General features: G+C 36.6%; 1 protein-coding gene and 1 long non-coding RNA gene across 17 annotated transcripts in view; one reads left to right on the top strand and one right to left on the bottom strand.

Annotated features, from left to right (window-relative positions):
- SOX6 (SRY-box transcription factor 6) overlaps positions 1–27,903 on the bottom strand; it is a 371,444-nt gene that overhangs the window by 36,771 nt on the left and 306,770 nt on the right. For all 16 annotated transcript variants that reach the window (XM_077784277.1, XM_021525593.3, XM_021525597.3 and 13 more), the window contains 2 exons: positions 24,353–24,533; positions 21,575–21,765 (listed from right to left, as the gene is read on the bottom strand). In XM_077784277.1, the coding sequence (XP_077640403.1) occupies positions 21,575–21,765; positions 24,353–24,533 (372 nt within the window). The remainder of the gene's footprint in view (positions 1–21,574; positions 21,766–24,352; positions 24,534–27,903) is intronic.
- On the top strand, positions 16–27,519 carry LOC110468054 (uncharacterized). The gene is made up of 3 exons (XR_002464985.1): positions 16–57; positions 20,516–20,569; positions 27,491–27,519. It is a non-coding gene; the product is annotated as an uncharacterized LOC110468054 (long non-coding RNA).

The following is a 27,903-nucleotide window of genomic DNA, read 5'->3' as shown; positions in this document are numbered from 1 at the left end:
GCAACTTTTCCGTCACGTTCTGCCAGAAAGTATCAATTCTTTCTTCACGTGTGGAAGGTAAGAAGAATGATTCAGTGAAGTGGGGAGTAAAGCAAAAGGAAGCCTTAGCCCCTGCCTCTGAAAAGGCTGCAAACTTCAAATGACTAGAAACAAATATAAAATTGTGATCTTGTGAAAGAACAGCAATGAAACAGTAAGCACACAATAATGGCTTTTCTCTGCACTTAGATAAAAGCTGAATTTTTGATGTGCACAGTATATTTTCATAAAATTTTATATACTATGTTTTATACACTTATTGGCTATTCCATAATAATGTGTGTGCTAACAGTAAAATTGCTCTTAAATTTATGTGTGTTATTTATACGTTCCCATGTAACAATGCTTTTTGTTGTAAAAAATATTCTGTTTATTAATGTAACTTTACAACCACTGCATCCAGAATCCGTGGTAAATTAATGACATTTTTATTATTTTATAGTGTCATTAAATTTTTACTGATCACTCCATCAAACAGAAGCAATAAAGGCCATAATGCAAACTGGGACACTTAGATCAGGGGAGCAGGAAGGCATTCCATATAGTCTGAAGTAAACTGCTTGCCATAAATGATATTTATACCATCTTTAAGGATGTGAGAATACTTGGACAAGTTTGGCAAAACTGTTTCTGTAGTACTGTGGATTGTGTACTTAAATAACAGTTTACTTGCCAGCGAGACAATTTTTTTTTCAAACCATATGCGAGAAGATGACTGATTGCATCCATCTCTTGAAAAATAATATATGAAACGTAATAATACACTGGGCACCCCTCCCTTCTGGATTACCAAGACTGATCTGACTATACCCATGCCTCAAATTATTTCAACATGCTTGCTTTTTCCACATCTGAAATGTATGCTTAGCCTGAAATGGAAAATGGCATGCATACTGATCGTTGTGTAAAAGATTTAAAATATATATCTTTTTTTGCAAACAAATACTTTTATTGAAGTAGACGTGTTTGGACAATGATGTAATACCTTTATTTCAATAGTCTAGCATGGAAGCAGTTACCCAACATCAATTTAAAGAGGCAGTTTCTAGAAATCAAATTAATATGGGTCATTCACAGAAGCCACAGAACATATGACTGAAGGGATATTATTTCTTCTGAGGACAGTGCTTTAGTTAGAATAACTACAAATAATTATCACATGTTGTCTTTATGTATGGAATGTATTTCAATTAAATTATTCTATACTAAACGTTCTAGTATCTTATTTGCTAACTGTGATCTATTCCCTTCATGTACCATGGACAGTAAACAACCAGCAAACAACTTAATGTATTCAAAAGATGAAAAGGACATTTTCAGTAGAATACAGAGAAAATTATTCCCAGTTTGAATGAGGAGGAATTACAACTCCTTTTTTCCCCCTCCCTGAAAACTCAAGATACAAATGCCCCAAGCTTTTCACCTTTTTCTTACTACTTTTTAACAGCTGGGACTGAAAAGTTAAATTACCCTCCACTTAGAATCTTTTGCAACGTTTTGGCACAGCAGGGATAATTACAAATTGACTTTCAGCCTTATCTCTGGATATTTTAGTTATTACGGGTGGGAAGTTTAAACATTAACCTTATTACAACAATGTCAATCATCCCACTGGTGTGCAGGCATGCAACTTCTGGAATTCTTTGGATAGCAGAGGAGATAAACACAATAGTGGCACTATTGTTACAATTAAAAACATGGCCCTTGGTTTTGCAGAACTGTGGTGAATTCCTAGGACCCATTTTCAATCTCATAGCACTGGGAGCTGCTCCAAAAAGCAGAAGAAATTAAATTAGCAAAGCAGGCAAACTTATTGTAGGAATGCTGTTATTTTAAGATATTACAAGATACAAGGTACAATCCTTTTCCAAGGATTTACAGGTTTTAGGACTGAAGGATATGCTGACACCTATGATGTTGACACAACCTGCCCTTTCTTTATTTTTTCTCTAAGTGAAACATCTGAATTCAAGATCTCAGGGACCAAGAGAGGCACAGTGAGTGATTTTTCACCCTGAAATACTGCTACTTCCAGGTTTTGAAGGTCCCTATGCTGTCCATAAACTGTTCCAGTAATATCTTTGAATACTGAACATACAGCATGGACCAGCATCCCTGCAACAGACTACAGATTTGTATCACATTGCAGTGCCTCAAAGCAAACAGCTTGCTTGAAAAGATGTGGGGAGAGAGAAGCCATAGGTCTCCTTTTAAATATATTCTTCCATCTTAAAGCATAACTGACAAGTAAGAGGTTAAAAGCAGATAACAGGGAGTTTACAGTAAACTTTCTTTGCCTGCCTGGCAAGCCTCAGCTGGCTTCCATGTGACAGTGTGACATGGGCAGGACCATCATAAGCAGAAAATACTCCAAAGTTGTTCAGAAACAGAATCTCACAGTGATTGTCACATTATGAAACTTCTTTTAAGAACCAGGTTCTGGAGTCAAAGTTGAGACTCGCAATTTCATCAAAATTTCAAGTGTCTAGAAAAAACTCTAGTCTAGAAACCAGTGGGCTAAAGCCACAAAAAATATCCCCAGATAAGTAAATACCAGTGCATATAGCCTACTTGTAAACACTGTCTTCAGCTAATTATTTTGGAAGCCTGATTTTAAGGATCAGAATTCCAAGAGCTTCTTCTCAGCTAGTGTGAGCAGTAGCCATCTTGATCTTGAACACAAATAAGAAGGATTTAAATGAATTCTCTGATGATCAGGAGCATTCAGCAGATACTAAGATGTTTATAGACATCAGTGCATGGAAGCCTGCTTTTAGTATGAAGTCTATCAATTCAAAACTACTTCTTAAAGGGAAAAAAAAAAAAAAAAAGAACTGATAGCACATCTAAGAAAGCAAATATCCACCTAAGGAGAGTCTTATGCCCTCCTGCACATGAAATATTGCCATCTCCATAACTATTGCCATGCTTGCAGGGACTCCTAAGCTATGGATCTGCCCTGGTTAGATTACTTTCAACAGGATTACTGCATTTACTGAGCTCCCTTAACCAAATGCTTTATGTCTTTGTTCATATGGTTTTAATATGGTTTTAACCAATTGCAAGGTTATTTATAAGTTTGCAACTCCCCAGTAGTTAGAGTTATGAAGCGTTCAGACTTAAGCATATCCAGTTGTGTGGTAACCCAACTACTGCTTTCATGCGGTTTCCAACTTTTTATTCATGTACAAAGGCATCATGCATGGCAGCATCTGAGACCATTGTGATTAACTCTTTGTTTCAGCAGTAAACTCAGGCTGCAGCCTACAGTAAAATTACATACTGACTAAAAGGTAAACTTAAAAAGGAAATGGGAAAAAGAAAATCACGCAAACTGTGAAATTCCACCACAGGCTGAGGAGAGATTAGTCCTTAAAAAACAAAGGGACAATCAATTAAATTAGCAGCTGGTAAATGAAAAGCAAACAAAAGGAGTTACTACTTTACACTTAGCATAATTCTCTATGAATGCTGTAGAATTTGCCAGGGGTCAGAAAGAGTCCAAAGCTTGGTCTGTCACTTGTTTCTAAAAAAGCTGGATAATTTTATGACTGTTAATAACATTTGTAGTAACACATGCTAAGGTAATCAAACCTCATGTTCCAGAGTGTAAGCTATTCAACTGTTGAGTCAAAGAGAAATCCCCTTGTCCTCTCTGTTACTCCCTTCCCTCCTGACCAACTCCACAGATGATTAACTGGGAGCCTTCTAGGGAGAGAAGTTAATTTTCTTTTGTAACATTGCTAAATTTAAGGAAGAGCTGGTAAATGATATAGATCAAATCTATAATCTACCTTGTAATTAGAAGGAATATGAACACAACCATTAAAAAAACCCCAACATTTTCATCTAATTAAACACATACATGTGCATTTTTGAGAGACAGACAAAAATAAACACAAATTACAATTGACATCCTTCCTTCTACTAGAAAATAGCAGGACTGTGGTTTGTTTTTTTTCTGTGCTGTAAAGTGACTAATGGAAGCAATTCAATAGCTACTCATGGACCTTTGGAATGTTCATTTAAATTTCTAAAATTTGATTTACACAAATAAAAATGCAAGGATATGACAAAACAAAGGGGTTTTTCCTAGGCTAAATATTACAAAGGAATAAATGTATATCTATATTTAAGTTTAATTTAGCAGGTGGTTGGACCTTGTTGGTTATGGCCTCATTTTCATAAAGAATTTTAAAATGGACCCATTTAAATGCCATAAAAATGAACAAAAATGCTTTTACCAAATTTGGACAATTTGAAGATTCTGTACATATATCTGCATGTTTCCCCAGATTTTTATGCTTGTGACTAAATTTCATTGAAGGTATTCTCATGCATTAGAATCAGAACAGAATTTGGTTACTAGCTCAAAGCTGTGAATCTCTTTCTCTCTTAATCACCTAGTAATATATTCCAGGCTGAAAACCCAGTTTTAGCAGGAAGCCACAGCAGTGAAACAACCAGCACAAACTATTCTAGGTTCAGCACAACAATTTTTTTGGAAAGGAAAAAAAAATGGAGAAAAGAAGTCACCAATTTCAATTTCATTGCGGTGTTCTGCAAACCTCAACAGCACAAAGATGTTGCTTGCAGCTGCTATCCACTCAGGGAGTTGGGACAATAAAGGTCTTTTTAAACATCCAGAAAACACACATCCAGACAGGTATGCACACATGTCACTGGTCAAAGATCTTCAGAAGCAATCTGATGCTCTTTTGTGAATAATATGCAAATTTAAGCACATATAAACCGATTTTTATAAGTTTAATTTTAAACCTATAAAAGCTAAGAGAAAGACAGATAATGTTCTCATAAATACTTCCAGTCCATTGATTCCACTGTTCCTTATGACAGGCACATGTCAGAGTTTTGGACACCTTCAGATAATGCTGGAAAAACCTTGATAAACCTCAAATACATGATGTAATAATCAATTATCAACTCTCAATCAATGCAACTTTTCCTACTCTACACATGGCTAGTAGTTAGAACAGTATAAAAGCAAATATTTCAAATACTCTATTTGCCAGTATTTTTTCAGTTAAGGAACTCAACTTATTTGCATTTTGTTACAGCAACCTTTGAACATGATTAGTATTGTGTATTGTAAATGTAGGTTTGAGTATCTCCATTAGGGTAAATCCTTCAGGGCTTTGGCAGTACAGATATTTAACGCCAGATATCACAAATGAGTCACTGGGGGTACCCACCCCTTTTGTTTACCTCTATAAACAACACAAGCCTCCAGACATGCCTGTTCCACCCTGTGTTCAGAAAGACACCTGAAAGCAGTTTAAATTGGAGATGCAAAAGACACTTGGGCTTAAATGTTCATATTCATATTTGGAATTAGAAATGCAATCAAGGCAGTTAGCAAAATCCCACCAAATGCTACTGTTTTCAAGTATATGCCTTGCCTTGTGCTGGATGTAAATATATAATTGCATATCATGCATACAAAGATTAAGTAGGCTTTTTCTGTATTTATGAAGATGATTTTTTTTGGTAGCATTTTAAGTACACTTTTTCAAGGTTGCATTTTATGATTGCTGCTTATATATTGCTCTGTTTATATTCAGACCTCTTTTGTTATCTTCAGAGAGAAAAGGATCATATCACTAAGGTGTAAGGATGGGTGACAAAAGAACAATGATAATAACATCATTATGCAGTGTTTTTACTCTTGTACCTCCATCACTGCCATGTTTTTTCTGTGATTATTTCAGCCTCAAGAAAAAGTGCTGCTTACTGTTTATGTCAAGGCAAGATTACTGTTTGCATGATTACAATATCAAGTATGATGCACGTAATGCCTGTGATAATATAAATGTACCCCTCAGCTGCCTCCTGTCTTTATCCTCATGCAACCAGGAAAAGAAAGAAAAATCAAACAAAAAACAAAGAAAACAAACAGTGAGTTGCAAATTCTTGCAGCCTCGTATAGGCCTTAATCTTGTAAGGTGCCAAATACTTTCACTCCAGTCCAGCAGAGGCCTCAAGGACATAGATAATCAGTACTTCACTCCAGGGGAGTATATGAAGAATGGACTAAATGCACTTGATTGAATCAGGGCCAAAGTGTGGAGCTCCTATGTGCACACAGAATCTGAAAATAAGAATTAAACAGGTCTTTTCCAGGTGCACAAAGATGCTTTATCCTTCTTACTGATCATTCTTTTTTCCCTTTGAGAAAGGTAGGTTGAAGACCTCCTGGTAAAAAGAATTATTCTTGTTTAAAAATAAAACAATAGACAGCCAAGAGCACAGTTCTGTAAAGATAGATGTGAGCAGACAAGACCTTGCATTAGCAATATCCTGGCTGAAGTGAAGGAATAACTCTGCATTTGTGAAATTGCTGTATTTACTGACTGATCTCCCTAACATAATCAGAATTAAGTTATTCAGCATTTATATTTTTAAAACTTATACTCAAGGCAAAAGCAGCCCAAACTGGATTTATGAAGGCTATGAATTCACATAGTCAGAGAATGGTTTGAGTTGGAAGGGACTATAAAGATTATCTATTCCTAGTTCTAACACCCCTGCTGCAGGCAGGGATATCTTCCATTAGACCAGGTTGCTCATTCACCAAACCAAAAAAAAAAAAAAAGCCCAAAAAACAAAAGGCAACTGATAAAGTAGGATAAAGTCTCTCTTTGGGAGATCCCACATGCAAATGCAGGCAAATATGTACTTCCTAGAAACTGGAAGAGATTTACATGTCTTGGAAGGAGTAGCTCTTCCATGAAGGAATTATGAATCAAAATAATGACAGAGGACTTTAAAAGGATAACTGAAAGCTATGCATTTTTTTCCATGCAGAATCCAGGAACTCTTGCACCTAAATGCAAAATTACTACCTATGTATGGGTGGAAAAAAAAATAATGTGTTTTTCTGCTGCAATATATAAAGAGAAAACTGCTAGTCTATGGCTAATGCCACTGGCACAAATCCATTCTCTAGCTTTTCATTAAAAGTAGAATAATTTTATAAACCTTTTTTGTTTTTATTGTGAAAAAATTGCCTCAAGTTTCAAGATAAGATCTTCATTAAGTACTCTTCAGTTCCAGGCAACAATACAATTTAGAAAATGCTTTTATACCTTAACAGCCGACGTTGAATGGGTGTTGCCAAAGTAGTGGTTTCACCCACAAATTAGCCATTTACATCCCACTTAAGACCTATTTTTGACCTTATTTTCAGTGTAAGCATAAGCTGGGTCCTACCACATCTTTCTGCATTTAAAATTCACTTTTTCTCTCTTTTCCCGTATCCTTATTCTCCCACTCTAGTTGACATATATGGAAAAGTTCATGAAATTCACTGAAGGAACATTTCAGCCTCTCATTCCAGTGGAAGATTCTTTGGTGTTCTGTGGATAAATACAATCTGTAAGAGGGAATTTCCTGTCTCATACTTTCCTTACTCCTTTGTATACTTGTATACTTTATAACTGTGATCAGGTTTTATAGCTCTGTCTCACAGGAAAGAGAACAATACTGTTCTGGGGAAGCAATCAGTATTTTGGAGCTTTTTACTATGATATATGTAGACAATTGCAATGCTTACCACTGCTCATTAGTAATACCCAAATAATTCTAAAATGGAGGTTGTTAACTGAATCTTCAGGCACAGAGAGGGGAAATTATTATCTTCTGGTTACCCAGAAAGTCAATGATTAAGCTGAGAGCTGAACCCAGGACTTCTGCACATTAGGCCAGTCCACTGGCTGTTATGCCACACTGCCCCTGCCATAAATCTGCTTGATGGATTTTTCAGTCATGGAACATTAAAGGCTCTGCTCTTTTCTAATGAATATGTTTAAAGAAAACAGTACAAACAAAAGCAAATGTAACACTTAAATTATCTGAGACATCCTGCTTTAATGTCACATTTGGATAAAGGATTTCCTACTGGAGACCTATGGACTGTTATGCACACTGAAAAATGTTTTACCCAGTACCACTAGCTGGCATACTGGTATCTCTTTATGCCTGAAAACAGAGCATAATCAGGTTTAGGTGGTTAAGAACAATCTGAGCCAACTTTTATATTATTACCAAAACCTTGGCAGTGCAGCAGCAGTGGCAAGTAGCAGCAAATTGCTTGCAGTGTTATTTGCCAGATTACTTGAACTATTTACACTGGGATTTCAAGTATGAAGTATTAAAAGCGTGAGATTTGTAGACTGTCTTGGACTATATATTTTTGTTCCTAGCTACAACAAGATGCACAGAAAAGCATTATGATCCAGCATGACTGACTAAATGAAGCATTTTTTAAACCACCTGAAGCATTTAGGAGAAGTTCAATTTGAACTGCTCAGATTTCTTTTTTAATTGAAGATTTGGAAAGCCAATTGATTTAGATTAAATTATCAACCGTTCACATCTACTTGTTTAAGATTCATGTTGACATTGTACTAAATACAACCATATAGTTTGTATTCCAGATAAATTGATCTGACTACAAGCCTCACTCTTTAGTATGATTCTTACTCCAAGATAAATCAATATTTAATATCTCCTGCAACAGCCCCTGTAGATAATTTTAAACCTTTTCTCCATCCCATTAAGTTACCTTTAAAAATTCTTTATACAGGGCTTCATAAATGACTTCTGAAAAACTAGTTTATGAAAAGCAGCCTGAAATTCATTAATTCAGATGGAAAGGGTTTTTTAATCTTGCTACATTGTGCTGATCTCTAAATCCATCTCTGTTTAGCTAATTCTCCTGCTCAGCTAATTTCAATAAATAAATACTTCCTGAAAATCTGTAACACAGCTTTTTAAATGTAAACAAAAATATCTTTGTACTGCTAGCTTTGTAGTACAAGATGTCTGGGGTATGAGCTTCTGCAAAAACAGACTGACCAAGGCTCTCCCTGACTCCCTGAGAGGATGGGCTTAATCTTCATCAGCAGGTACCAATCTCCACCCAGCTCCAGCCCCACTGTCACATCAGCTAAGGGAAACAGTGATAAGCAGCAGCATGTCAGCCTCAGACAGCAATCACCCCCCAGCCTCCATTTTGAATATTAAAAACTGTGTCTGCTCCCTCTCTCCTCCCCACCCTCCAATCTGGTGCAGCAGCTGAGAAGGAAAAACTTCTCTTCCTCCTCCCTCAAACCTCTCCTATGGCTAAGGGCCCCGCTGGGATAGGAGGCTTTGATATCAGAAGAATGCAAACAGCAAGGCTCAGGTTTGCTGCTTCTTAGGGTTTAGAAACGGAGACTTAAGAGGAATTTCAAATTATTATATATTGGGAGAACTGAAAGGGATGATGCCAAAAAAAGAAGGAAAGAGCTATATACTCTGGAAGCTATCTGGTTGTAAATCCACCATTTAAACTATAGGATCTTCACATTCCTATCTGTTCTCTCCCTCGTTCTCATTCCTTATCCTGCAATGCACTCAAAGTGCATTTTCAGGGACATGTTATGCAGGAATGAAGTTCTGTCCCATACCTCTCCTTCTGACCTGATGGTCCCCACAAACAGTCCACAGAACTTTAAAACATCTGATTTAGCTATTTGTGAGGTCACGGTGAAAAATCAGACAGTGAAATGTTCCAGTTTAATAAAAGGGGAAGCTTTTGTTTTCAAAGCCCTTTACAGCAGAATTGCTCAAATAGTTCTGTCCTTGAGCAGGCAGCAAGCTGCAGCTAAAGCTCCTGAGAACCTCTTTGCACTGGAGAGGCAGCGTGCTAGACTGAGATAGCTCTTGCCTTTCAAATCTATTAAAGATCTTCATCTCAGGAGCTGTAACTGCTTTGGTTTCTATCAAAGCACAGCCTAAAATGGTCTGATCCTAAATGAGTTCTGTCATCAGTTACAAAATAGAATTATTAAAGAAAAAAAATGTGACTGATAACTCACAATGAAGTTTTCAATTTTATCTCCATTCCTATGCTACTCCAAGCAATCAAAAACGTGATAAATTGTGTATTTTGCTTATGGAAAATGGTCAGCATTTAGCTTAGTTGTGAAGTCAAATCTAAGGCTGATTTAGCAACGAGAATGTAGCTGTATAAACAACATACCCACAAAACAACAAAAAAGAGGTGAAGTAACACTAACTCTTCACAGCGTGAGACATTATGAGTGGAAATTCTAATGTGGAAATTGTGTGCTGTCCTATTAGTTAATTAAGATGTGACACACAACAGCAATGAAGGTGCTCATCTCTTGAGACACTAGAAGGGCACCAGCAAAAGCAGGGTGAAGTTAAGCAATAGGAAAGAGCAGCAGCAGGGAGAAAAGGAAAGGAGACACAAAGTAATAGATCATTGCAATCACTGCAAGAAAATTTCCCCCTCTGCCTTGTGACAAGAGAATGATAGAGACTTCCACTACCCAAACCATAGGCTGCACCACATTAGGAGCATTCCTAATACTGCAGCACTGGGATCTCATAACAGCTGAAGGATGATTAAGTAATGCAGGCCCTGATTCAGAGGCACATGTGCTGAGATGCATCCTTACCATGGCAAAAGCTTTGCATTAGGAGAACTTAAGTGGGGTCAAAACCAGGAAATTGGGTGCTTGTTTGCCCTTTTAAGTGGATTCTTTATGTTCTTATAGCACATGTAACTCCAGTAACATGGCATAGGTGGGGAGAAAGGGAAATCACTTGTTAAACCAAGCAAGGAGTTCACTTCATCACCTTCCCTTGTAGGATAACTCACACATGCACTACAAACTTCCCCTACTGCAGTTCAGGACTTTTGCCCGTCCCTGCCAGTGAGTACATCCTGATAAACTATGGGTGACTTTTGACTGAATGGAATGGATATCCTGCACAGCAGAATGTGCTGGTTATTGCAAACACTGATAGGCACCCCAGTCTACACAGGGTCAGTTTGTAACTGTGAACATTCCAATTCAGACTGCTCCTTGCAGCGAAAGAGGAAAAATAATCCTTGCATGAAAGAGGGTGGGAGCAGATCTACAGGAAAAGGTCTTCCTTGTATTTTTAAGTTTTGGGTCCTTTCTGCATGGAAGCCCTAAGTAAGAGCTGACATACTCTTCCTCAATGAGGCGCTGTGATGACACAGTGGGATCTGTAGTGTGACACTGGGGAATAAAACACAGGAGTTATGCAAACGTCATGCAGGTAATCCCTTGCTAAAGGGGAATCCCTTGGGAGGAATAGTGCAGCCATACAACCTAATCTTATTTGTAGTATTCAAAGAGCTCAAGGAACAAAATTCTGGCAGGGAGCTGGCAGCTGAATACATTTTGACAAACTGATGAACCTCTGACAGACCAAGAAATTTGACAGTACCTGATGAGCCAGTGACTCACTTTGTGTACAGCTCAAATGCACATCCTCCCAATGATGGCTTCTAAACAGAATGTAAAACAAATGTACCAGCATTCAAATCACAGCCAAGAGTGTTCCTGTGTTTTAGAAATGGGAAAAGTGGGATGCACAAAGAGTCTCCATGTATGTAAAAAGACAATTCATCCAAATAGGAGGCATATAAGGAAAGTGTTACTTCACAATTGAACTCCAGGATGCAAAGAAAATGGCAGGGAGATAAGAATGCTCACACTGCCTGCTGTCTCAAGAAGCCCTTGGCAAGGTAACAGTGAAATCATGCACCCAGCTACTGATCAGCACAGTTCTGACATTAAACCACAAGTGTCCACTTCTCTTACTGGCTGTTTAATAAATTGCTTTGGAACGGGTGGAGGTAGAGAGGAGATCTTTCCAAAACCATGTCTCAGTGTTCTCCCTCAGTTAATGAATGTCAGCAAGTGGAATAGAACAGAAATTTGATATGTTTTTCTAGCCTTTCTTATAGAAGCATTTGCAACATGTTAGAGGCCACAGGCATAAAAGTGGAATAGTGGGAAATTAATGTTGTCTGTAGATTTTCAGGATGTAAGCTGGGCAATTTCAGCTTGTGGGTTAGGCATACTTTAGGTTTTAAGTAGTGTTATAACAGCTTACTGTGACTTGAACAAGATTTTAATATGAGCAATCTGATGCTGACTATCATTTATTACCCTGTTACACATTTCCAATTGAGATAGACCTGTTTGTGGAGTTAGTGTTATGTGACTAGAGATGAACAAGCTATGTGCAGTGAACATTAATGCAGAAATTAGAGTATTTCTTATCTTTTCAAACTACCCCTGGAGGTTCAGCGATTTCTATACATGAGTGTCAAAGTTTTAGCTATCCAACTTTTTAGAGCTCTGCATGAGCTATGCACTTAAATGCTCAGTGCTTTCCTACTTCTGATTTATGCTGTAGTTGGATGCCTAAGATAAATGACATTGTTTTCAGTGCCCAACTCAATGATAATGCAACTTTGCCCTAAATTGCCTGGGAAAAAAAAAAAAAGGAAAGGCAACTGGGAATTCTCTCAGCTCAAATACTTTCTAGGTAACAAAAAGCTTTAACTTCAGTCTATCAGCCCCTGCATCCAAAAGCCCCAACACCATAGAAAAACCCATGAATCTGCCTCTGGCATACCACTGGTAGGAAGAAGATGGCAATGGTAAGGGATAGTGCAGCAAGGCCTTCAACAGCCCTAGATTAAATTGCTGCAGAGTTCAGGGAGCTGCTGTAAAGATCTATAATTAGCACTGACACTTTATCAGGGGCTGGAAGATCTCCCTGATACTGCATTCCTCATTTGGTCAGTGGGTGCCACATCAAAGCCTCCATGAAGAGGGGTTGAACAATTTGGGCATAAAGTGCAAATGCCTAATTGTGCACAAATGTCCATGTTCAAATGGAAATACACTCATAGAAATATAACCCCATTTGCATGAATATTTGTGAAAAGAAATAAAAGAAGGACTAAGCATGGTCTAACTCCATTAATCAAATTTCAAACAAACACTTGCAAACAATGTTTCACATTATTGGCTTGAGTCTTTTAATGAGATAAATGAAGACAATTTTACGTGTTAGCATGCTTATTCTTTTGATTGAAGCAGAACAGTTAAGCCAGCAAAAACTATTGTATAATCCCACAAACTGGCAGCTTAGTAAATATCCTTAAACAACAGGGAGTGTATTTGAATTTATCATACCTATTGATGCAGCCTAATGACACTTGAGAAACGGGAGACATTTTTAATTTTAGAATGTAATGAAGTATCAGGGAAAGCAATCCAAATTTATCCTTGCTGTACTTTATCTGCTGCAGTAGAGAGTTATATTGGCAATGCATTTGGTGCAGCAAATTTGCTTAGAGGAATACACAGAGCCTGGAAAAAAATGGAAGAAACTTTTGCGAATGTCTCTGCTTGTATCTAAGTGTGAAACAATATGCAAATGTATTCTGTAGTTCTCAGGACAATTGAGGAAGTGATATGATAGGATTGTGCAGCTGCCATTCTGACCCACAATTTAAATCAATGAATATATTCTTGTTCTAGCAAATTTATGCTTGAACAATAATTTTCAACCTATCTTTATTGTTTTGTGGAGAAGCATAATAAAAGCACAGAATAAATTTCAGTAGATATCTGTAAATTCTCCTGAGTAGCTTGGGAAATGTATTGTATATAAGAAGATCATTATGCTGTTACAGCCATCAGAAAGACACTATCCTTTATGGCAGAACATCATCTTTTGGAAAAAAATATCCTTGTTGGTTTGTGCAAATTTTTCAACACATCCCTGAGACATACTTCAATCTAATTCTGATCTAATTCTGTTCATTTTGAATTTTCAGTAGCTCCGAAATTTAAGGGAGTAGACCAAAATGGGGCAAAGTTTGTATCCTTTTCACATGAAATACCTCATGCAAGAGAAGTGTATTTGGATTTTTTTTCTGAAGCTGGAAAGGCAATTTTATTACTAATATCACGATCATCATAATTATAATTAACACTATTATTAATTTGGTCTAAAACCTGAAGTGAGACAACCTCTTCCAGCAGCTCTGACAACAGAAATAAAAAAATCATAACTTTTCAGCAAGAATGCTGTTAAGCACAGGTAGTGGCAAGACCTCTAGCAGCCAATATTCAAGTGTAAAAATAGCTCTTGATACCAGAAGTTTGTGCTGATTTCTTTCCTGGAAAGAGTATTTTGTTACCAAGCACTCTTGGCATTGAACTGAAGACATTAAATACTTTAAAAGTTCACCTAATATAAGAAGTTTCTAGACTCTGCAGTGTGTGTACATGCGTGTATACACATGTATGCCTCTCTATATATGTGTATATAGTCATTTAAATAATAATGTTTCATATAGGTTGCTAATGTTTAGGTATGTTCTCTTTTATTTTCTTATATCTGTACATCACTATTGGGCTGGTCATTTTTTTTTTTTTAATTTATGGTCCAGTAAAATTTCCATGATTTAGAGTTTGCAAAGATTGCATATTTTTCACTCAATTAATTTTGATAATTTAATCAATAGAAAAAATACTTTAGGTTTTATTTTAATCAGCCTCTACGTGACTTGAGGGACTAAGAATTTCACTGTACATCTAATGCATTGGAACTGAAATGCACAAACTATCAATTTTATAAAGACAATTTTGGAAAGTAAGGTAATTGAGCAAAAGTTTTAAAAACAAAGGTTGCACAGAAAATTCTTCTATAGATGTAAATGGGATATATAAGCTGTCACCAAAGCTAAATTATCTGCAAATTTAGATGACCTACATATGCCAGAGATTTTCCACTGTTTCTTTTTGTCTTTTACCTGTCAGTTCCACAGTTTCAGTGAACATGTATTTTTAATGTGCAAATTTCAAATACATTATTTGTATGTCTTTCCACACACAGCATACAAAGTAAACCTAAAAAAAAAATAAATTTAGGAGGTGCATTGATAGGCACGAGTGTGAGTACACAGGTGAAAAGAGCGTTTGAGCAAGAGCGTGCGATCAGCTAAAGGCCGCGTCGCACGGTACCTACAGACAAAGTCAACGATTCATGAGCAGCTTTAATATTTCTATCTCTGGGGCTGGAGGAACAGCCCTGACAAGATTTCATAGCCACAGCCTCCTGCACCTGGTTCCCATTACAAACCTGGCCTTGATAATGGGGCTGTGTTCTTCTGCAGGGGCTGATGTTAGCGCTGGTATTTTCCCCCATAACTCTCAGGAGCTGAGCACCAGTGTTATGGCTGTGATTGACCCCTCTGTGCACAGCTTCCAAAACCTTTCTCACTGCTTAGATAGAGACCAGATAAAACATTTCCCTACGAATGGGTACAATGTCTGACCTGTTTTTATTTCCTGGGATATCTGCAAAAATTAGTGATACATTACAGGCTTCAGGGTTATATTCAAAGTCAGATTAGTCATTTTCCTTCTTAGTTTATAATTGAAACATTTCTGCTTAAAAGATATGGTTGGAGACACAGCAATTTTTTTTTTCCCAAGATGTTCTGCTTTGAATTAAATTTCAAAAGTTCTAGTTGCAAAGCATAAATCCCTTGTAATATTTACCTTTATCTGAGAGATACTAAAACCACTGAGCTATTCAAAAATGCATCTAATTCCTGATCATAACTCACCAAAAAGAAACCCAAAAATGACAATGCTCAGTGTGCTCCTAAATACACTTAGAAAATCAATGCAAACACATATGACATTCATACAAAAGCAGAAATTATCTACACCTTGAACTTCTTAAAAAAATAGCAGGGAATTCCCTGAAGGGATATGCTGCCTAAGAAGTCCAGTCATACCACACACAATACACCCTGAAAAAAAATATTGCTTGGAATCATTACTATTTTCCCCCCATTCTTTGTTACAAATGCATATGGATGTCAGCCTTTATTTTATCTTGGCATGATATTCAAATATTGGAAGCAACAGCATAAATAAACAGAATTTCTCCAGCTAAAAAACTAAATGTTTAAGGTCCAGCATGTTTTCCAGTTCTAATAAAAGGGGGCAGTATTACATCAGCTGAAGTTCTGAATTGTCCAAATTATCATAAAAAGAGCTGGAGAGGGACACAATGTTGCTGAATTCCACTGAAAATAGAATGTTACTGTGTATGCAGCCACAAATCTGCTTGTCTGCCTTGGGGCAAAATTTTCAGAGCTAGTTCAGTGGGACTTAGGCTCCTGCATTGCAGCCACTTCAAAAAAAATCTACTTGAGTCACTCTTTTCCCTTCAAAATTATTAAGGAAATATTACAATGGGTATAAAATGAAGACACATGTCTAAGTAACTAGGATAAGCCCTAAGACTAAAAAGGAAATTTCAAATTTATTGCAATTTCAAAAAATTCTGAAACAAACTGGGTTTTTTGTTTTGTTTTTTTTTTTTTTTCTTTTTTTTTTTTTCTTTTTTTTAATACAGAATTTTCAGACTAAAATACTGGTGTTCAAATATGGCTTTAGGAAATTAACTTTGAACACTCAATGAAAAAAAAAAGTTATAGCTTACATATATTATGTACAGCCACAAGTAGATTACTAAACTGAGCAGATTCACAGTCAAGTATAAAGGACATTTGTTTTGTAAGAAGTATGAAGACTGCTGGGATTTGTATTTGAAACTTTTCCCTATTCCAGGGTGTTTAACTTAGACCTGCCACTTGTCTGTTCTAAAATGATGGATCTGAAAAGTGGTTGTCTCTATGCAACATGTCCTTCCACATCCCAGAAAGTCCCCAGGGAAAGGTTTCTTGGCTGAGCAGGATGACGTAGTCAGGAAAAAAACACTTTGCAGTGTCTCTTTGTAGGAATCAGAGTCTTCATTAGACAGATGGAATACACTCCCACTGAGTTGAATAAATTGCCTATATTCTTGCAAGAAAGTGAGACCACACCAACAGTTCCACAAGTAAATCAATGTCTTTCTTTTTTCCCTTTCTATACAGTTCTAGATTTTTAATTATAGCATCTAAATACTTAAATTACATCATATCTAATTGTAAGCTGTGGGGGGCAGGACCTTTCTTAAGTTACAGTGAGACCAGAACTTGCCACAATGAGTGGCAATACCATAGAAGAAGTAACTTTGCAAAACTAGTCATCTGCTGTTGTTACTGCTATCCCTTTTTTCCCCCCTAATTTTTAGGTACTCACCCTTTAATTACAAGTAGAACAAAGGTTTAACCAACAGAAATAAGATCCAATTAAAAATGCTTATAGTTTCACTCATATCTCACTGCAGACTGAAATATAAGCATTGATCTCTTATTTACTAATTATTGATAGTCTGTTAGAAGAAACTAAAGGGGAAAATGAAAATACAAGTTTTTCTTAAAAGAAAAATAGAAATGAGAAGAGATCAGTACCTGCAAATCTAAACCACATATTCATAAGATTTATAAGAAATCCACAAGGCCCTAATGACCAACTAATTCATGTTCTAAATTTAAGAGTGGTCAGGACTCATTTCAGTAAAAGGCAAAAGAGAATTGCATGCAGAATGAACTGGGAAAGTATTTGCTTAACTATGTGTTTGGGGTTTTTTAACAGAGTTGAGAACTGACTCATAGCAAGGATGCTTGTAACAAAATGATCCTCTGTGATTGTCTGAGAAATCTCCTGCACATACAGAACAGACAGTGTGACTCCTGCCACTGCAGTTGTTCTCTCTCTGATGCTGAATGCATGGGGAGAAAAAAGCTGGCAAAACCTGATGGCAGCATAATGCAGCATTGCTTGCCTTTAGGAAAATAAGAGTACAATGTTGGAGCCATTGCAGGGCTGTGGGCAGCCAGAAGGAGATTATGCACGACTAGTGACTTTTCCTACAAAGACTTCCTGAAGTGTTTTTGTACAAGTTTGTACATGTGTGCAGGAGCTTCATATACATGATGAAGTGTAACAGCTCCAGAGGAGTTGTTACACTCTATTGTCTCAATAATCCACACACTTAACAGTCCCTAAATACAGCAGAGCAGAACCTCCAAAGGGGTCGTTATGGCTTATCAAGTCAAATCCAAGTGCCTAAATATGGATTTGATCAATAGACTGTAATATCTCCAGGGGTGAATAATACACGTTTTTAAGAATGTGCACATTTTGCATACAAACTGTGGGTCCATATTAGGATAAATTATGTGGATTCAACTTGTGAAACTTTGATTTAGAGATAAGAAAGGAATAAAAGGCTCATTAGAAGAGGTGCTAAAGTACCATGATTCCCAGGAAGTAGGCAATGACTCATGTCATTTATTTTGGGGTCTAATTCTGCTTTCCTACGGCAAATACACAGTTGTCTGAAAATCTACAAAAGATGAAGAATGGAATATAAACATTAAAATGTTATATTAAATTCTGCTTACTCTCAGATCTCAATGAATATGCTTCATGGGAAGTAAATGGGGTTGTGGGGATACAAATATGTTGTGGTAATTGATTTTGTATTTATTTTATTTTGGCTTCATATATTTTTCTCCAATCATAGTTCTACCTATATTTTTTATACAAAGATTTTTATGAAGCATCTTTGTCAGCATTTTCCTGCTTTATGTACAAAAAAGATAGGATCTGATTCTTTTTAAAATAATGTCAGTTATCTTATAAATTATATAACATTTTCAGATTCATTTAGAGCATTAAATCAAAGCAAATCTTCTAGGCAATGACGGTAGTTTGAAATACTAAAATAAATACAAGTAGCTGAAGCAATGCAGATTTTGTTTAAGTACTCTTTTTTTGTTGAAGGTAAACATGGCTTGACAGGAAAAAAGTCATATCCTCTAAATGAATGAATTTCTGGTATGATTTTGCTTTTGCTTCTATTACATGGTCAAAGCTTTGTAAATTATTTTCTTCATTTTCCTAACTCTCTCCCCTTGCCCAGAATTTGTAAAATGAATGAAAAATGAAAAAAAACTTTGAAAAAATGAGTGAAAAAAATTTTGGGAAAAAAAAAAAAACCTCTGTAAAATGACTGACACCATTACTCTTCCCTTTCCCCAGTCAGACCACAGTGAAGTTTTTTGCTCCACCTGAAGTGGAGCAGAAAAATTCTACTCTGTTAGAGTGATTTTTTTTTGCCTCATGTGCATTGTACTGTTTTAGGCTCAGAGATAAGCTTAGTTCACATGCTGCTGAGTTTTGGGTTTGTGACCAAAACAGAGCTGGATAACACAGGGATGTTTCACTTAGTGCCAAGTTGGGCTTCTACAGCAAGACCTTTTCTGGCTTTGATGCTGCTCTGCCAGAGAGGAGGCTGGGGGTGGGCCAAGCACTGAGAGGGGGACAGAGCCCAGCCAGCTGACCCCAGCTGACCAAAGGGATATTCCACACCATATGACATCAGACTCAGAAATAAAATCTGGAGGAAGAACAAGGAAAGGGAAATGTTTGGAGTTTTGGCATTTGTCTTCCCACAGAATTTATTTGTGCTGAAACCCTGCTTTCCTGGGAATGGCTAAACATCTGCCTGGCAATGGGCAGCAGTCAATTAATTCCCTGTTTTACTTTGCTTACATGCACAGCTTTTGCCATACTTACTAAATGTACTAATCAACCTACAAATTTTCTAATTTTAGCCTTCTGAATCTCCTCCCCATCCCATTAATGGAAGGAAGGGAGTGGCTGTGTGGTGCTCACCTGCCTATCCTAACCCACAATAGCTCACAAGCTCAAATAACTCCACAGGATGCTATCATCTCAGAAGTATAAACCAACCTTAATACTTTGGCAAATGACAGTGTTGGGCCCCAGAGTGCTGGATGTTTTTGTTTTGGTCTTTCTGATGAGTGAATCTCTGTGAGCACTTCGAAAGCTTTGTAGATTTTTTTTTTTTGAACAGCAGAATATGAACACAAGCAATTTTCAATTCTGTGTCTGTAACCAAATACAAAGCTTTCTGAGATTTAAATGACACATTTTCAAAAAGGCCTAAGCCCAGGCTTTGAAGTTATGTACATAATTTTGTGAGCGCAATCATTTGCACAACAAACTATTACCAACTATCTGAACTTGAAGACCAGTAACTGACCAGAACTCAATAGCTTTTTTCAACCAGCTGCAGGCAATTAATTTGTCATCTTTTTCTGGTGCCAGCTTCCAGCTACTCATTTCTACAAGTCTAATTACCTGAAGCCAATTTCTGAAAATTTGGTCCTGAAAACACAGGGTTCTGATTCTTCAAAAGAAACCAATCCAAAATTGCAACTCTTATCAAAGCTTCACTGAGATTATGACAGGAACTATACACAGTTTTCTTGGCATACAATTATTTCAAAATTATGTTTTTCTAATTGAAGTGATCTAGCATTCCTGTTCCCCACTTCCATTTTGATCATTCTGCCCATCATTTTCAGAGTAAAAGAAGTATATCATAATGTAAAAATTGGAAGGCAGAGGGTGAAGGGGGAAAGAAGAGTGTTCTAGAATTCTGTTTGTGCAAAGAATGTTTCTGGTTTTAATGTATTTTATACTTACTATAAAATATAAATACATTTTCCTAATATTCATGATTGAATTAATACTTTTATTTTCTTTAGGATAAGAGTGGTGATATAGCATAATTGAAAATGACTGATTTATATCCCATTCTTTTGCAGCCTCTGCCTTTTCTCACATCTGCGGGGCGAGGATAACAGACCAGCACACCAAAGGTAAAACCAGAGCACACTACGAGCTTTTCCTGCCTTAATGGCTCTGTAGTACCTGCTGCAATAAATAAATCCAGCAGGATTACATAGGGTCACCAAGAGACTTAACAACAGATTTCCCTGCTGCTGGTTTATCCTTAGGTTTTGAAAGCTGCAAGTGCCACCAATGAAAAGTCTCCTCACAAAAGATGGCATTTGAGAATGTTCTTTATATCTGTGAAAGAGTTCTGATTCACTCTGCTGTACTTGCAAGTAAAAGAAAAAATTGTTTTGCTCTGCCTGGTGTATAACCTTAATCTGGAAGCTGTGCATCAATCTGTGTATTGCTAGTAACTGTCACTGTCTTCTTTGTCCTCTGACTGCTGATAGAAACTGTTCCTTACCTTTCCTACATGCCGTTCTGTAAGTTGGATCATGTCCTGCTCAGTCCAGTGCTGGTCCAGTCCTGTTATCCCAAAACTTTCTCTCATTTATCCTTTTACTCTAGTGAGCCACCTGATTTCAGTGGTTCAACACTGAAGATTCAACAGAGAATGTTTAATCTCTAATTTTCCACTGCAACTGAGAGCAAATGCAGCTGTTTGGAGCCTAATTACCTTGTTGCACCTGACCCACAGATGCAAGCACACTCAATTTATACACGGGCATTGTAATACTCCATCATGCTAGCACAGAACTGGCTTTTTAGCCATATTTATCAATCAAAGCCATTCTCAAAAGCACAATTCAAAATCTAGACCATGAACAGTGGAAGCTCCAACCAAGCCCTTCTCCATGTTTGTATGTGCAGGCTCACAGCTTCCTCACGTGTGTGCACAGGACCATGGGAGTGAATGCTGTCATGTACACCTAGAGACGTGTGTAGCACTGCACTGCAAAGTGACAAAGGTGTACTTAACATGAGATCAGAGAGGGCTAAATGCTCTAAAAAGAAATTTCACATAAAGATAAGAAGCTATTTTGCAGGGAAGAGTCAGTGACAGACTGTGGGGAAATGGGAGACATTACCTTTTCATTCCTGCAGTTGTTTAGACCCATGTTATTCATGGAGGGCAATTTTCCATCAACACCATGAGGCTGCTGTTGCTGCTGCTGTTCCCTTTGGATTTGCTCTCTCATTTTTCGAGCCTCCTGAATGGCTTTCATTACTGTGTCCTGGTCCCCAAATAGGGCAGGTGAATTAAGACTGGAAAGGATATCTATAAAGAGAGAACACATTTTATTTAGGTAATTATCCAAACAGGAATCCAGGGTAAGAATTCTGCTCTCACACTCTTAGAGCTGCACCCAGCCAACATCTGCAGAAAGAGGAGAAGTGGCAACTTCTGTCTGTTTGAAGGCTGAATTACTCTTCTAAACTGATTGATAAACTCATGCATTTCTTTTTTTTTGTTAGAAATACATCCACTGAGGTCTTGGAATAACCTGATGTTGAGCCATCTGAGCATACTGATGGACTCAAATTTAAATTTGTGTTTAAGACAATAGTATTCTGAAACTTAAACTGCAAACATTTTGAGGTAGTAAAAATAATTAATGAAATGAACAAAGGAAAAAAATCTCATTTACTAGGCCATGAAACTCCATGTCAGTTCTTAGAACTTCTTTATAGAGAGAACCATCACTCTAGTCATTTGGATTTCTATTTCAGAAAGAGCACTAACATTTACATTTTTGGGACAAAGGTCTTTATCACCATAACAGGAGTATAAATCTCTAAATGAGTTGAGAAAAAAAAAGTTTTCTTTCTAGCACTCTGAACAGGAAGAAACTTTTAAACAAGCATCAAACCCAGGCAAGCATTCCTGTTACATATTACAATGCATTCATGAAGATGAGTATCCCAGACACTTAGATTTGAGAGAAAAAGACAGCAATTATTTTGTGACTGTTTCGACTTTTGTTGCTGCAACAAAACTGAGATCCACCTGCTCCTACATGGAAGTATTCTCTATACTTCAGTAGATTAGTGCATATGTATTCTAGCTTGGGAATTTTGATCAGTCACAGTTTGTGTGTTACCTGTGCATCTGCCCGGTCAGAAAATTTATTTTATAAAAGCCCTGAATTTGCTACATTTGTGTATTTATTGACAGACTACTACTACTAAAAAATAATAAAATAAAAGAAAAAGAAACAGTGAAAAATCCCACCAAAACCAAAATCCAAAACAACAACCAAAAAAACCCCAAACAGGCTAAGATTTTGAATTAACCTTCAAAAATAATTTTAATATTATTTTCATTTCACTGGAGTTCAGGTGAGTACAATACAGCAAATTCAACCTCAAAGTACTATAAAATATTTTAAAATAAAAAGTATTAAGTGTTTCTCACACTTTATCCTGGGAACCAAATGCTAAATTTAATACTAAGTAAGAAGGGATGCAGGCTGTGAGGTTTTCATTCTATCCCAACAAGTGATGGGACTGGTGATGATTTCTATCTGAATGAAACGCCCCTCTCCAAAATAAAAATAATATATTGTGAGACAACCATTGTTCTTGCTGAGGCAAATTTGCAATGTTCTGAACCATTTCAGCCACTAAGTTCCATTCTGAACCCTAAAGAAATTGGGAAACATATTTGCATGATTTTTAAAGAGATTTAGATTCATAATCATGTACATGTAGCAAAAACTTCTACATGACTTGCTGATTGTTGATAATGTCCTCCTGTCTTTTTTATAGTTAAGGATTGAGACAATATGTTTTTATGACTTTAAGTGAAAAATATTTATACCTTAGGCACTGTTTGTCTTCTATGTTCCTTTTCCTTGAATGGTCTATGACTTCAGATTGATATTTCACTTTCTAATGTAAGATAATGCAGTGATAGTTGCAAATAAATTGACAGGTAGAGTATCTAGATAGTTACAGAAAATATCTTTCAGAGATCATTATGTTCCCAAGTGTTTGGGAATGGAAAAAAACCCATAATTTTTATATATTTAATATATGTATTTAACATATCTATTCATTATTCACAAGTGTTTCTATATATTTTACAAGTACACTTGAGCTACAGATTGTGAATAAGTGGTCTGTAGTAAGTATTTAGTCACTGTTAAAATTTACTATTTGAACTTTAGGGCTGATCATCTACATTTTGCAGCTCTTGATTCTTGACTGGTTAAAGTAGTCTTCATACATAGTTTTCAGAACAATTTTGTTTCATCACTTAATAAGCTTAAAGAATCTTGAACACAGGTCAAAAATTCCCTAGCTGTAACCATATGAATCAACAAAATCCTGACAGATGGGTGAACAAATGACAAAAATATGATCAAATAACAAAAACATGATGAAATCATAACATAAACTGTCTGGATTTATGCCTTTCCATCTCTATTTATAAAACAATATATCTAATATCTGGTGAGGCTCCATGTGTGTGCAAAAGTCTCTTTTTTATTTTTTTGATCCAGAAGTCATAATTTAAAGATTAACTTTGTGTATTTACACCCAGTAGATGCGTTTAGGAGAGATATACACACAAACCTTTATTTATAAGTTTTATATATCTATCTTTATTTACTTATCTGTGTACATTTGTATGTACTGCCTACATTATGTATTTCTTTCCTGTGTTTGTCACACACTGATGCATCTCTTTGGATACTCTCATAAAACTTGGGCAATCAATCATTCTTTGAAAAGCTTCACTATAATTTTAAACAGAAATATATACCCAAGTATCTACTTAATCCAGAATTAAGGGTGCTCAGGCTGGAATTTCATGCAGAAGACGTGCCTGCTTTCTCCTTTTCCCAGGAGAGATTAGTTACCTAGAGAGGATCCTCTTCCCAGAGATCCACTGAGCGGGCTGGGGATGCCACTCTTGTTCGTCACTGTCACTGGGCTGCTTTTGCTGGCTGGGAAGAGATTCTGCGTTGGAGATGTCGGGGATTTGACAGGTTCGGCTGTTTTGGGTCGGGCTGAGAGATTCAGTGGCTGAGCTGCTTCATCCTGCAAGAGTTTAATGTAAAGAACTATTAGGAAAAGACAAATGAACGCATCACGTCGCAAGCAGCAGTTACATTACACCTCGAAGACAATGCCACATTCCGCAGCAATAATAACAAAAGAAGCTAATTATCTGCCTCCTTTAAGATTCAACGAAAGGAAACCTCATTAATTTCTCTGTGTTATGCTTCTTATTTACATTAACTATGTGACTGGATCATTCTTTTTGCCAAATTAAAATTTGAATTAGCTCACATTACAGCTTAATTTCCTAATGTGTTTTCAGAGATCTAAATTAACCTAGGGCATTTACAAAGAATTATTTAAAATTTCCAGCAGCTCGGTAATGCTTTTGCACTGGTTCTATTTGCAAAGTTCCTGGCACTATAAAAATAAGTTATGTAGCTTATTTTTAAATGTATTAGAAACTAAGGGATCAGAAGTACTACTATGAAAGAATCATTTGGAAGCCCTGACAGCTCTTTGGCCCACGTTTAGAACTGCTGCTAGTTTATACATTCCATGCATCTAATTCAGAGTGCATGTTTTGTTCAGTGAAATAATATATGCTGGTCCCTCACAACAGGAGATAAGAATTTCACTGAATTTAAATTCCTTTACTTATTAGGGTAGTGACTACATACCATATATATTTAAAAATATTTTTATTTACTACTGTTTAATTTTGTTAACTTTACAATATTTTATTATTCAAATGTCAAAACTATTTTCCACATAACTGCTATTCTGCTCTTTGTTCGATATGTCTGTATTATTCCCATATTCTGCATTTATTTCTGCTGCATTTAAACTTTATTACATATGTTTTCTTTGCATTAAGACAAGGAACATTTTTAAGGGTGTGCAAATCTAGTACCAGCACCTTTATATGATTTGATATTTTTCATTTGCAACTGTGGAAGAAATTCTGTCTGACATATGTCTTGTTTCTGTGTTGTAGAATAGGTCCATCTAAAAATATCTCAACTCTTTGAAGAAAACTTCAAGCAATTAATTTCTTTGATAAGTATAAACATTAGCAGTGCAGCCTTCTTCCCATTCTTTCAGCTTGTTCCTTTACTTAATACATTAAGCAAGACAGAGCACTTACAAAACTGTGAAATGGTGATTTTCTGTCATTAAAGAGCCCAGTAAGACAGATCTCTCATTTAAAATATGCCCAGAACAGAATTATGCTGGATGTAAGAGATTATTCATATTTTAAAACACTTCACTGATCACTTGGAAGCTTAGAATTATGTCAGAATACAATAATACATCACATTATCTCATCTTCTCCATTCTCCTTACTGTCAAGCAAAGTACATCTGGTCACACACAATGAATTAAACATGAAAACGGAACAAACAGGTATTTATAATGCCATCCCATCACCAGCTTTAAACTTTTCCCATAAAACTGCATGACATTTCAATTCTTCCTGGCCTCAGAGTGTGCACAAATATCCACCACCTTTTGGCTTCCATGACCTTTTCCAAGAGTTCAGAGCCCCATTCAGACCATGAAGTTTGCCAGGCTAGGTACTGTGAACACATACACATATGAATCTATGCTAGTGTTCAATTTTTAAATGCTTTTCCATCTTGTACTGATAGGATAATGAAAGAACTCTAAACACTGTCAGAACTTGTTTGTTTGTATCATATGGACAGCATTGTCATTTCTGCAAGGCAACCAAGAAACTGGAAAACATTCGGCTCACTGGCTTAAGGAAAACTCATCATTACTTTTTGAAAGATCTGACTTCCATAAAAGAACTGCATTAATTCTATAAATAATACATGTAGTTTATACAAACTGCTTAAAACCAGAGAAAATATAGAGGATTTGTTGAGCAATACATGACCATCAAAACTGTCACAGCTAAAAAAGGTAACAATCTGTAGAGACTGAATAAAGGTACTGCTTTCATACTAATAATTTCTTCATTAGCTATTGGTATTTGTCCACACAAAGCACTTGTAGTTCATCTTTAATATTCTGAATGCAGTAGTGTTCTTAATAAAAATAATCATAAAAATACTTCAATTTTATTAACATATACTTTAGTCCATTCAAGTTACATTATATAGGGAAAGCCCCAAGAATTTGCATGTGGTCAATTCTGTAATAGGACTCAGCTGGCCACAAACCTGGAACAGTATTGGCCTTGGTTCAAGAAGATATGTGCTTGAATTTAACCAGGGAAAATTTGACTCGTACAGTAAAGGTTTGGTTTGGTGTAGGTCCATTTGGCTCGCTTACTGCCAGAATTACTTTTTCACATTAAAGTAGTCAGTAGTATATTCTCAATGCCATAAATCACTGGTGTTAGGTATCACTATACTATGGCAACTTTGCTGGAACAGTTGGGCTTTGCTTTCGGTGGCTTCTGTATTGACCGTAGCAAACTCTGCATGCGCGGTAAATTTCCCTGACTGCTCCCAAACCTGGCGCTGGATTACAAGAGGTAAAATATTAGACTAATACACATCTACAGCTAAGTAAAGTGAACGCTTTGCTAAATAAATGTTAGATCTGCCCATAATGGAATAGTTTTTATTTATTAGTACTCTCAGCCTAGCAAAAGAGTGTCATGGAAATTTATCAGCCCAGGCAGAAATATCTACTCACCCACACTTTACCACGATGATTGATGATAATGAAAAAACAAATGATATTTTACTCTCATGTCAAAAAATTGGAAAAAAAAAAAAAAAATAAACCACCACCTCAAGTGAGTAAAATCTTCTCAGGCTGGTTTGAAGCTAAGGACTGTTTCCCTGTAAGGTGTCAGCAGCCAGCAAAAAAACCCTAATACATTCTCTCTCTCTCCCCACAAAGATGCCACATTTAGATTTATTTTAATTGTTCTGCATTAATATCTCTATCATCCAAATAGATAAAACACCTGAATGTTGATGTTGATTTTTTTTTTTTTTTTTTTTTTTTTTTTACAGTTTGGAGTAAATTGGTCCTGAGCATGTTTTTCATTCTCGTGAAATCCCCAACCAGCCCAGGAGAACACCGCAGGAGAAGGCTGCTCCAGGGTTTCAGGGGGAGCACAGCCTCATTCCAGGCTCCTGGCAAATGCCATGTTGTAGCTGCCTGGTTCCAAGCTAGTGAGAATAAGCAGGCACAAGCACTCGGCAATGGAGCAAAACCAGCGAGGAGCAGCGTGGTTGTCAGCAGCTGTGTGAAATCAGCAAAAGTCAAATCAATCTGCAGCGACACAATGTTTTCCCCAGAGCCCTGACTTACATATTATTTTTATAGGAGGCTTTTCCAAAACTGTAGAATTAAGTACAGCTAGAGATTTGTAAAATAATTAGAAGATCTACAGTCTTTCTCTTACCCTAACAATATAAGCCAG

The sequence above is a fragment of the Lonchura striata genome, chromosome 6, assembly GCF_046129695.1.
Source record: "Lonchura striata isolate bLonStr1 chromosome 6, bLonStr1.mat, whole genome shotgun sequence".
Taxonomy (NCBI): domain Eukaryota; kingdom Metazoa; phylum Chordata; class Aves; order Passeriformes; family Estrildidae; genus Lonchura; species Lonchura striata.
The sequence above is the reverse complement of the archived record's forward strand: the minus strand, read 5'-3'. Positions and strand labels throughout refer to the sequence as shown.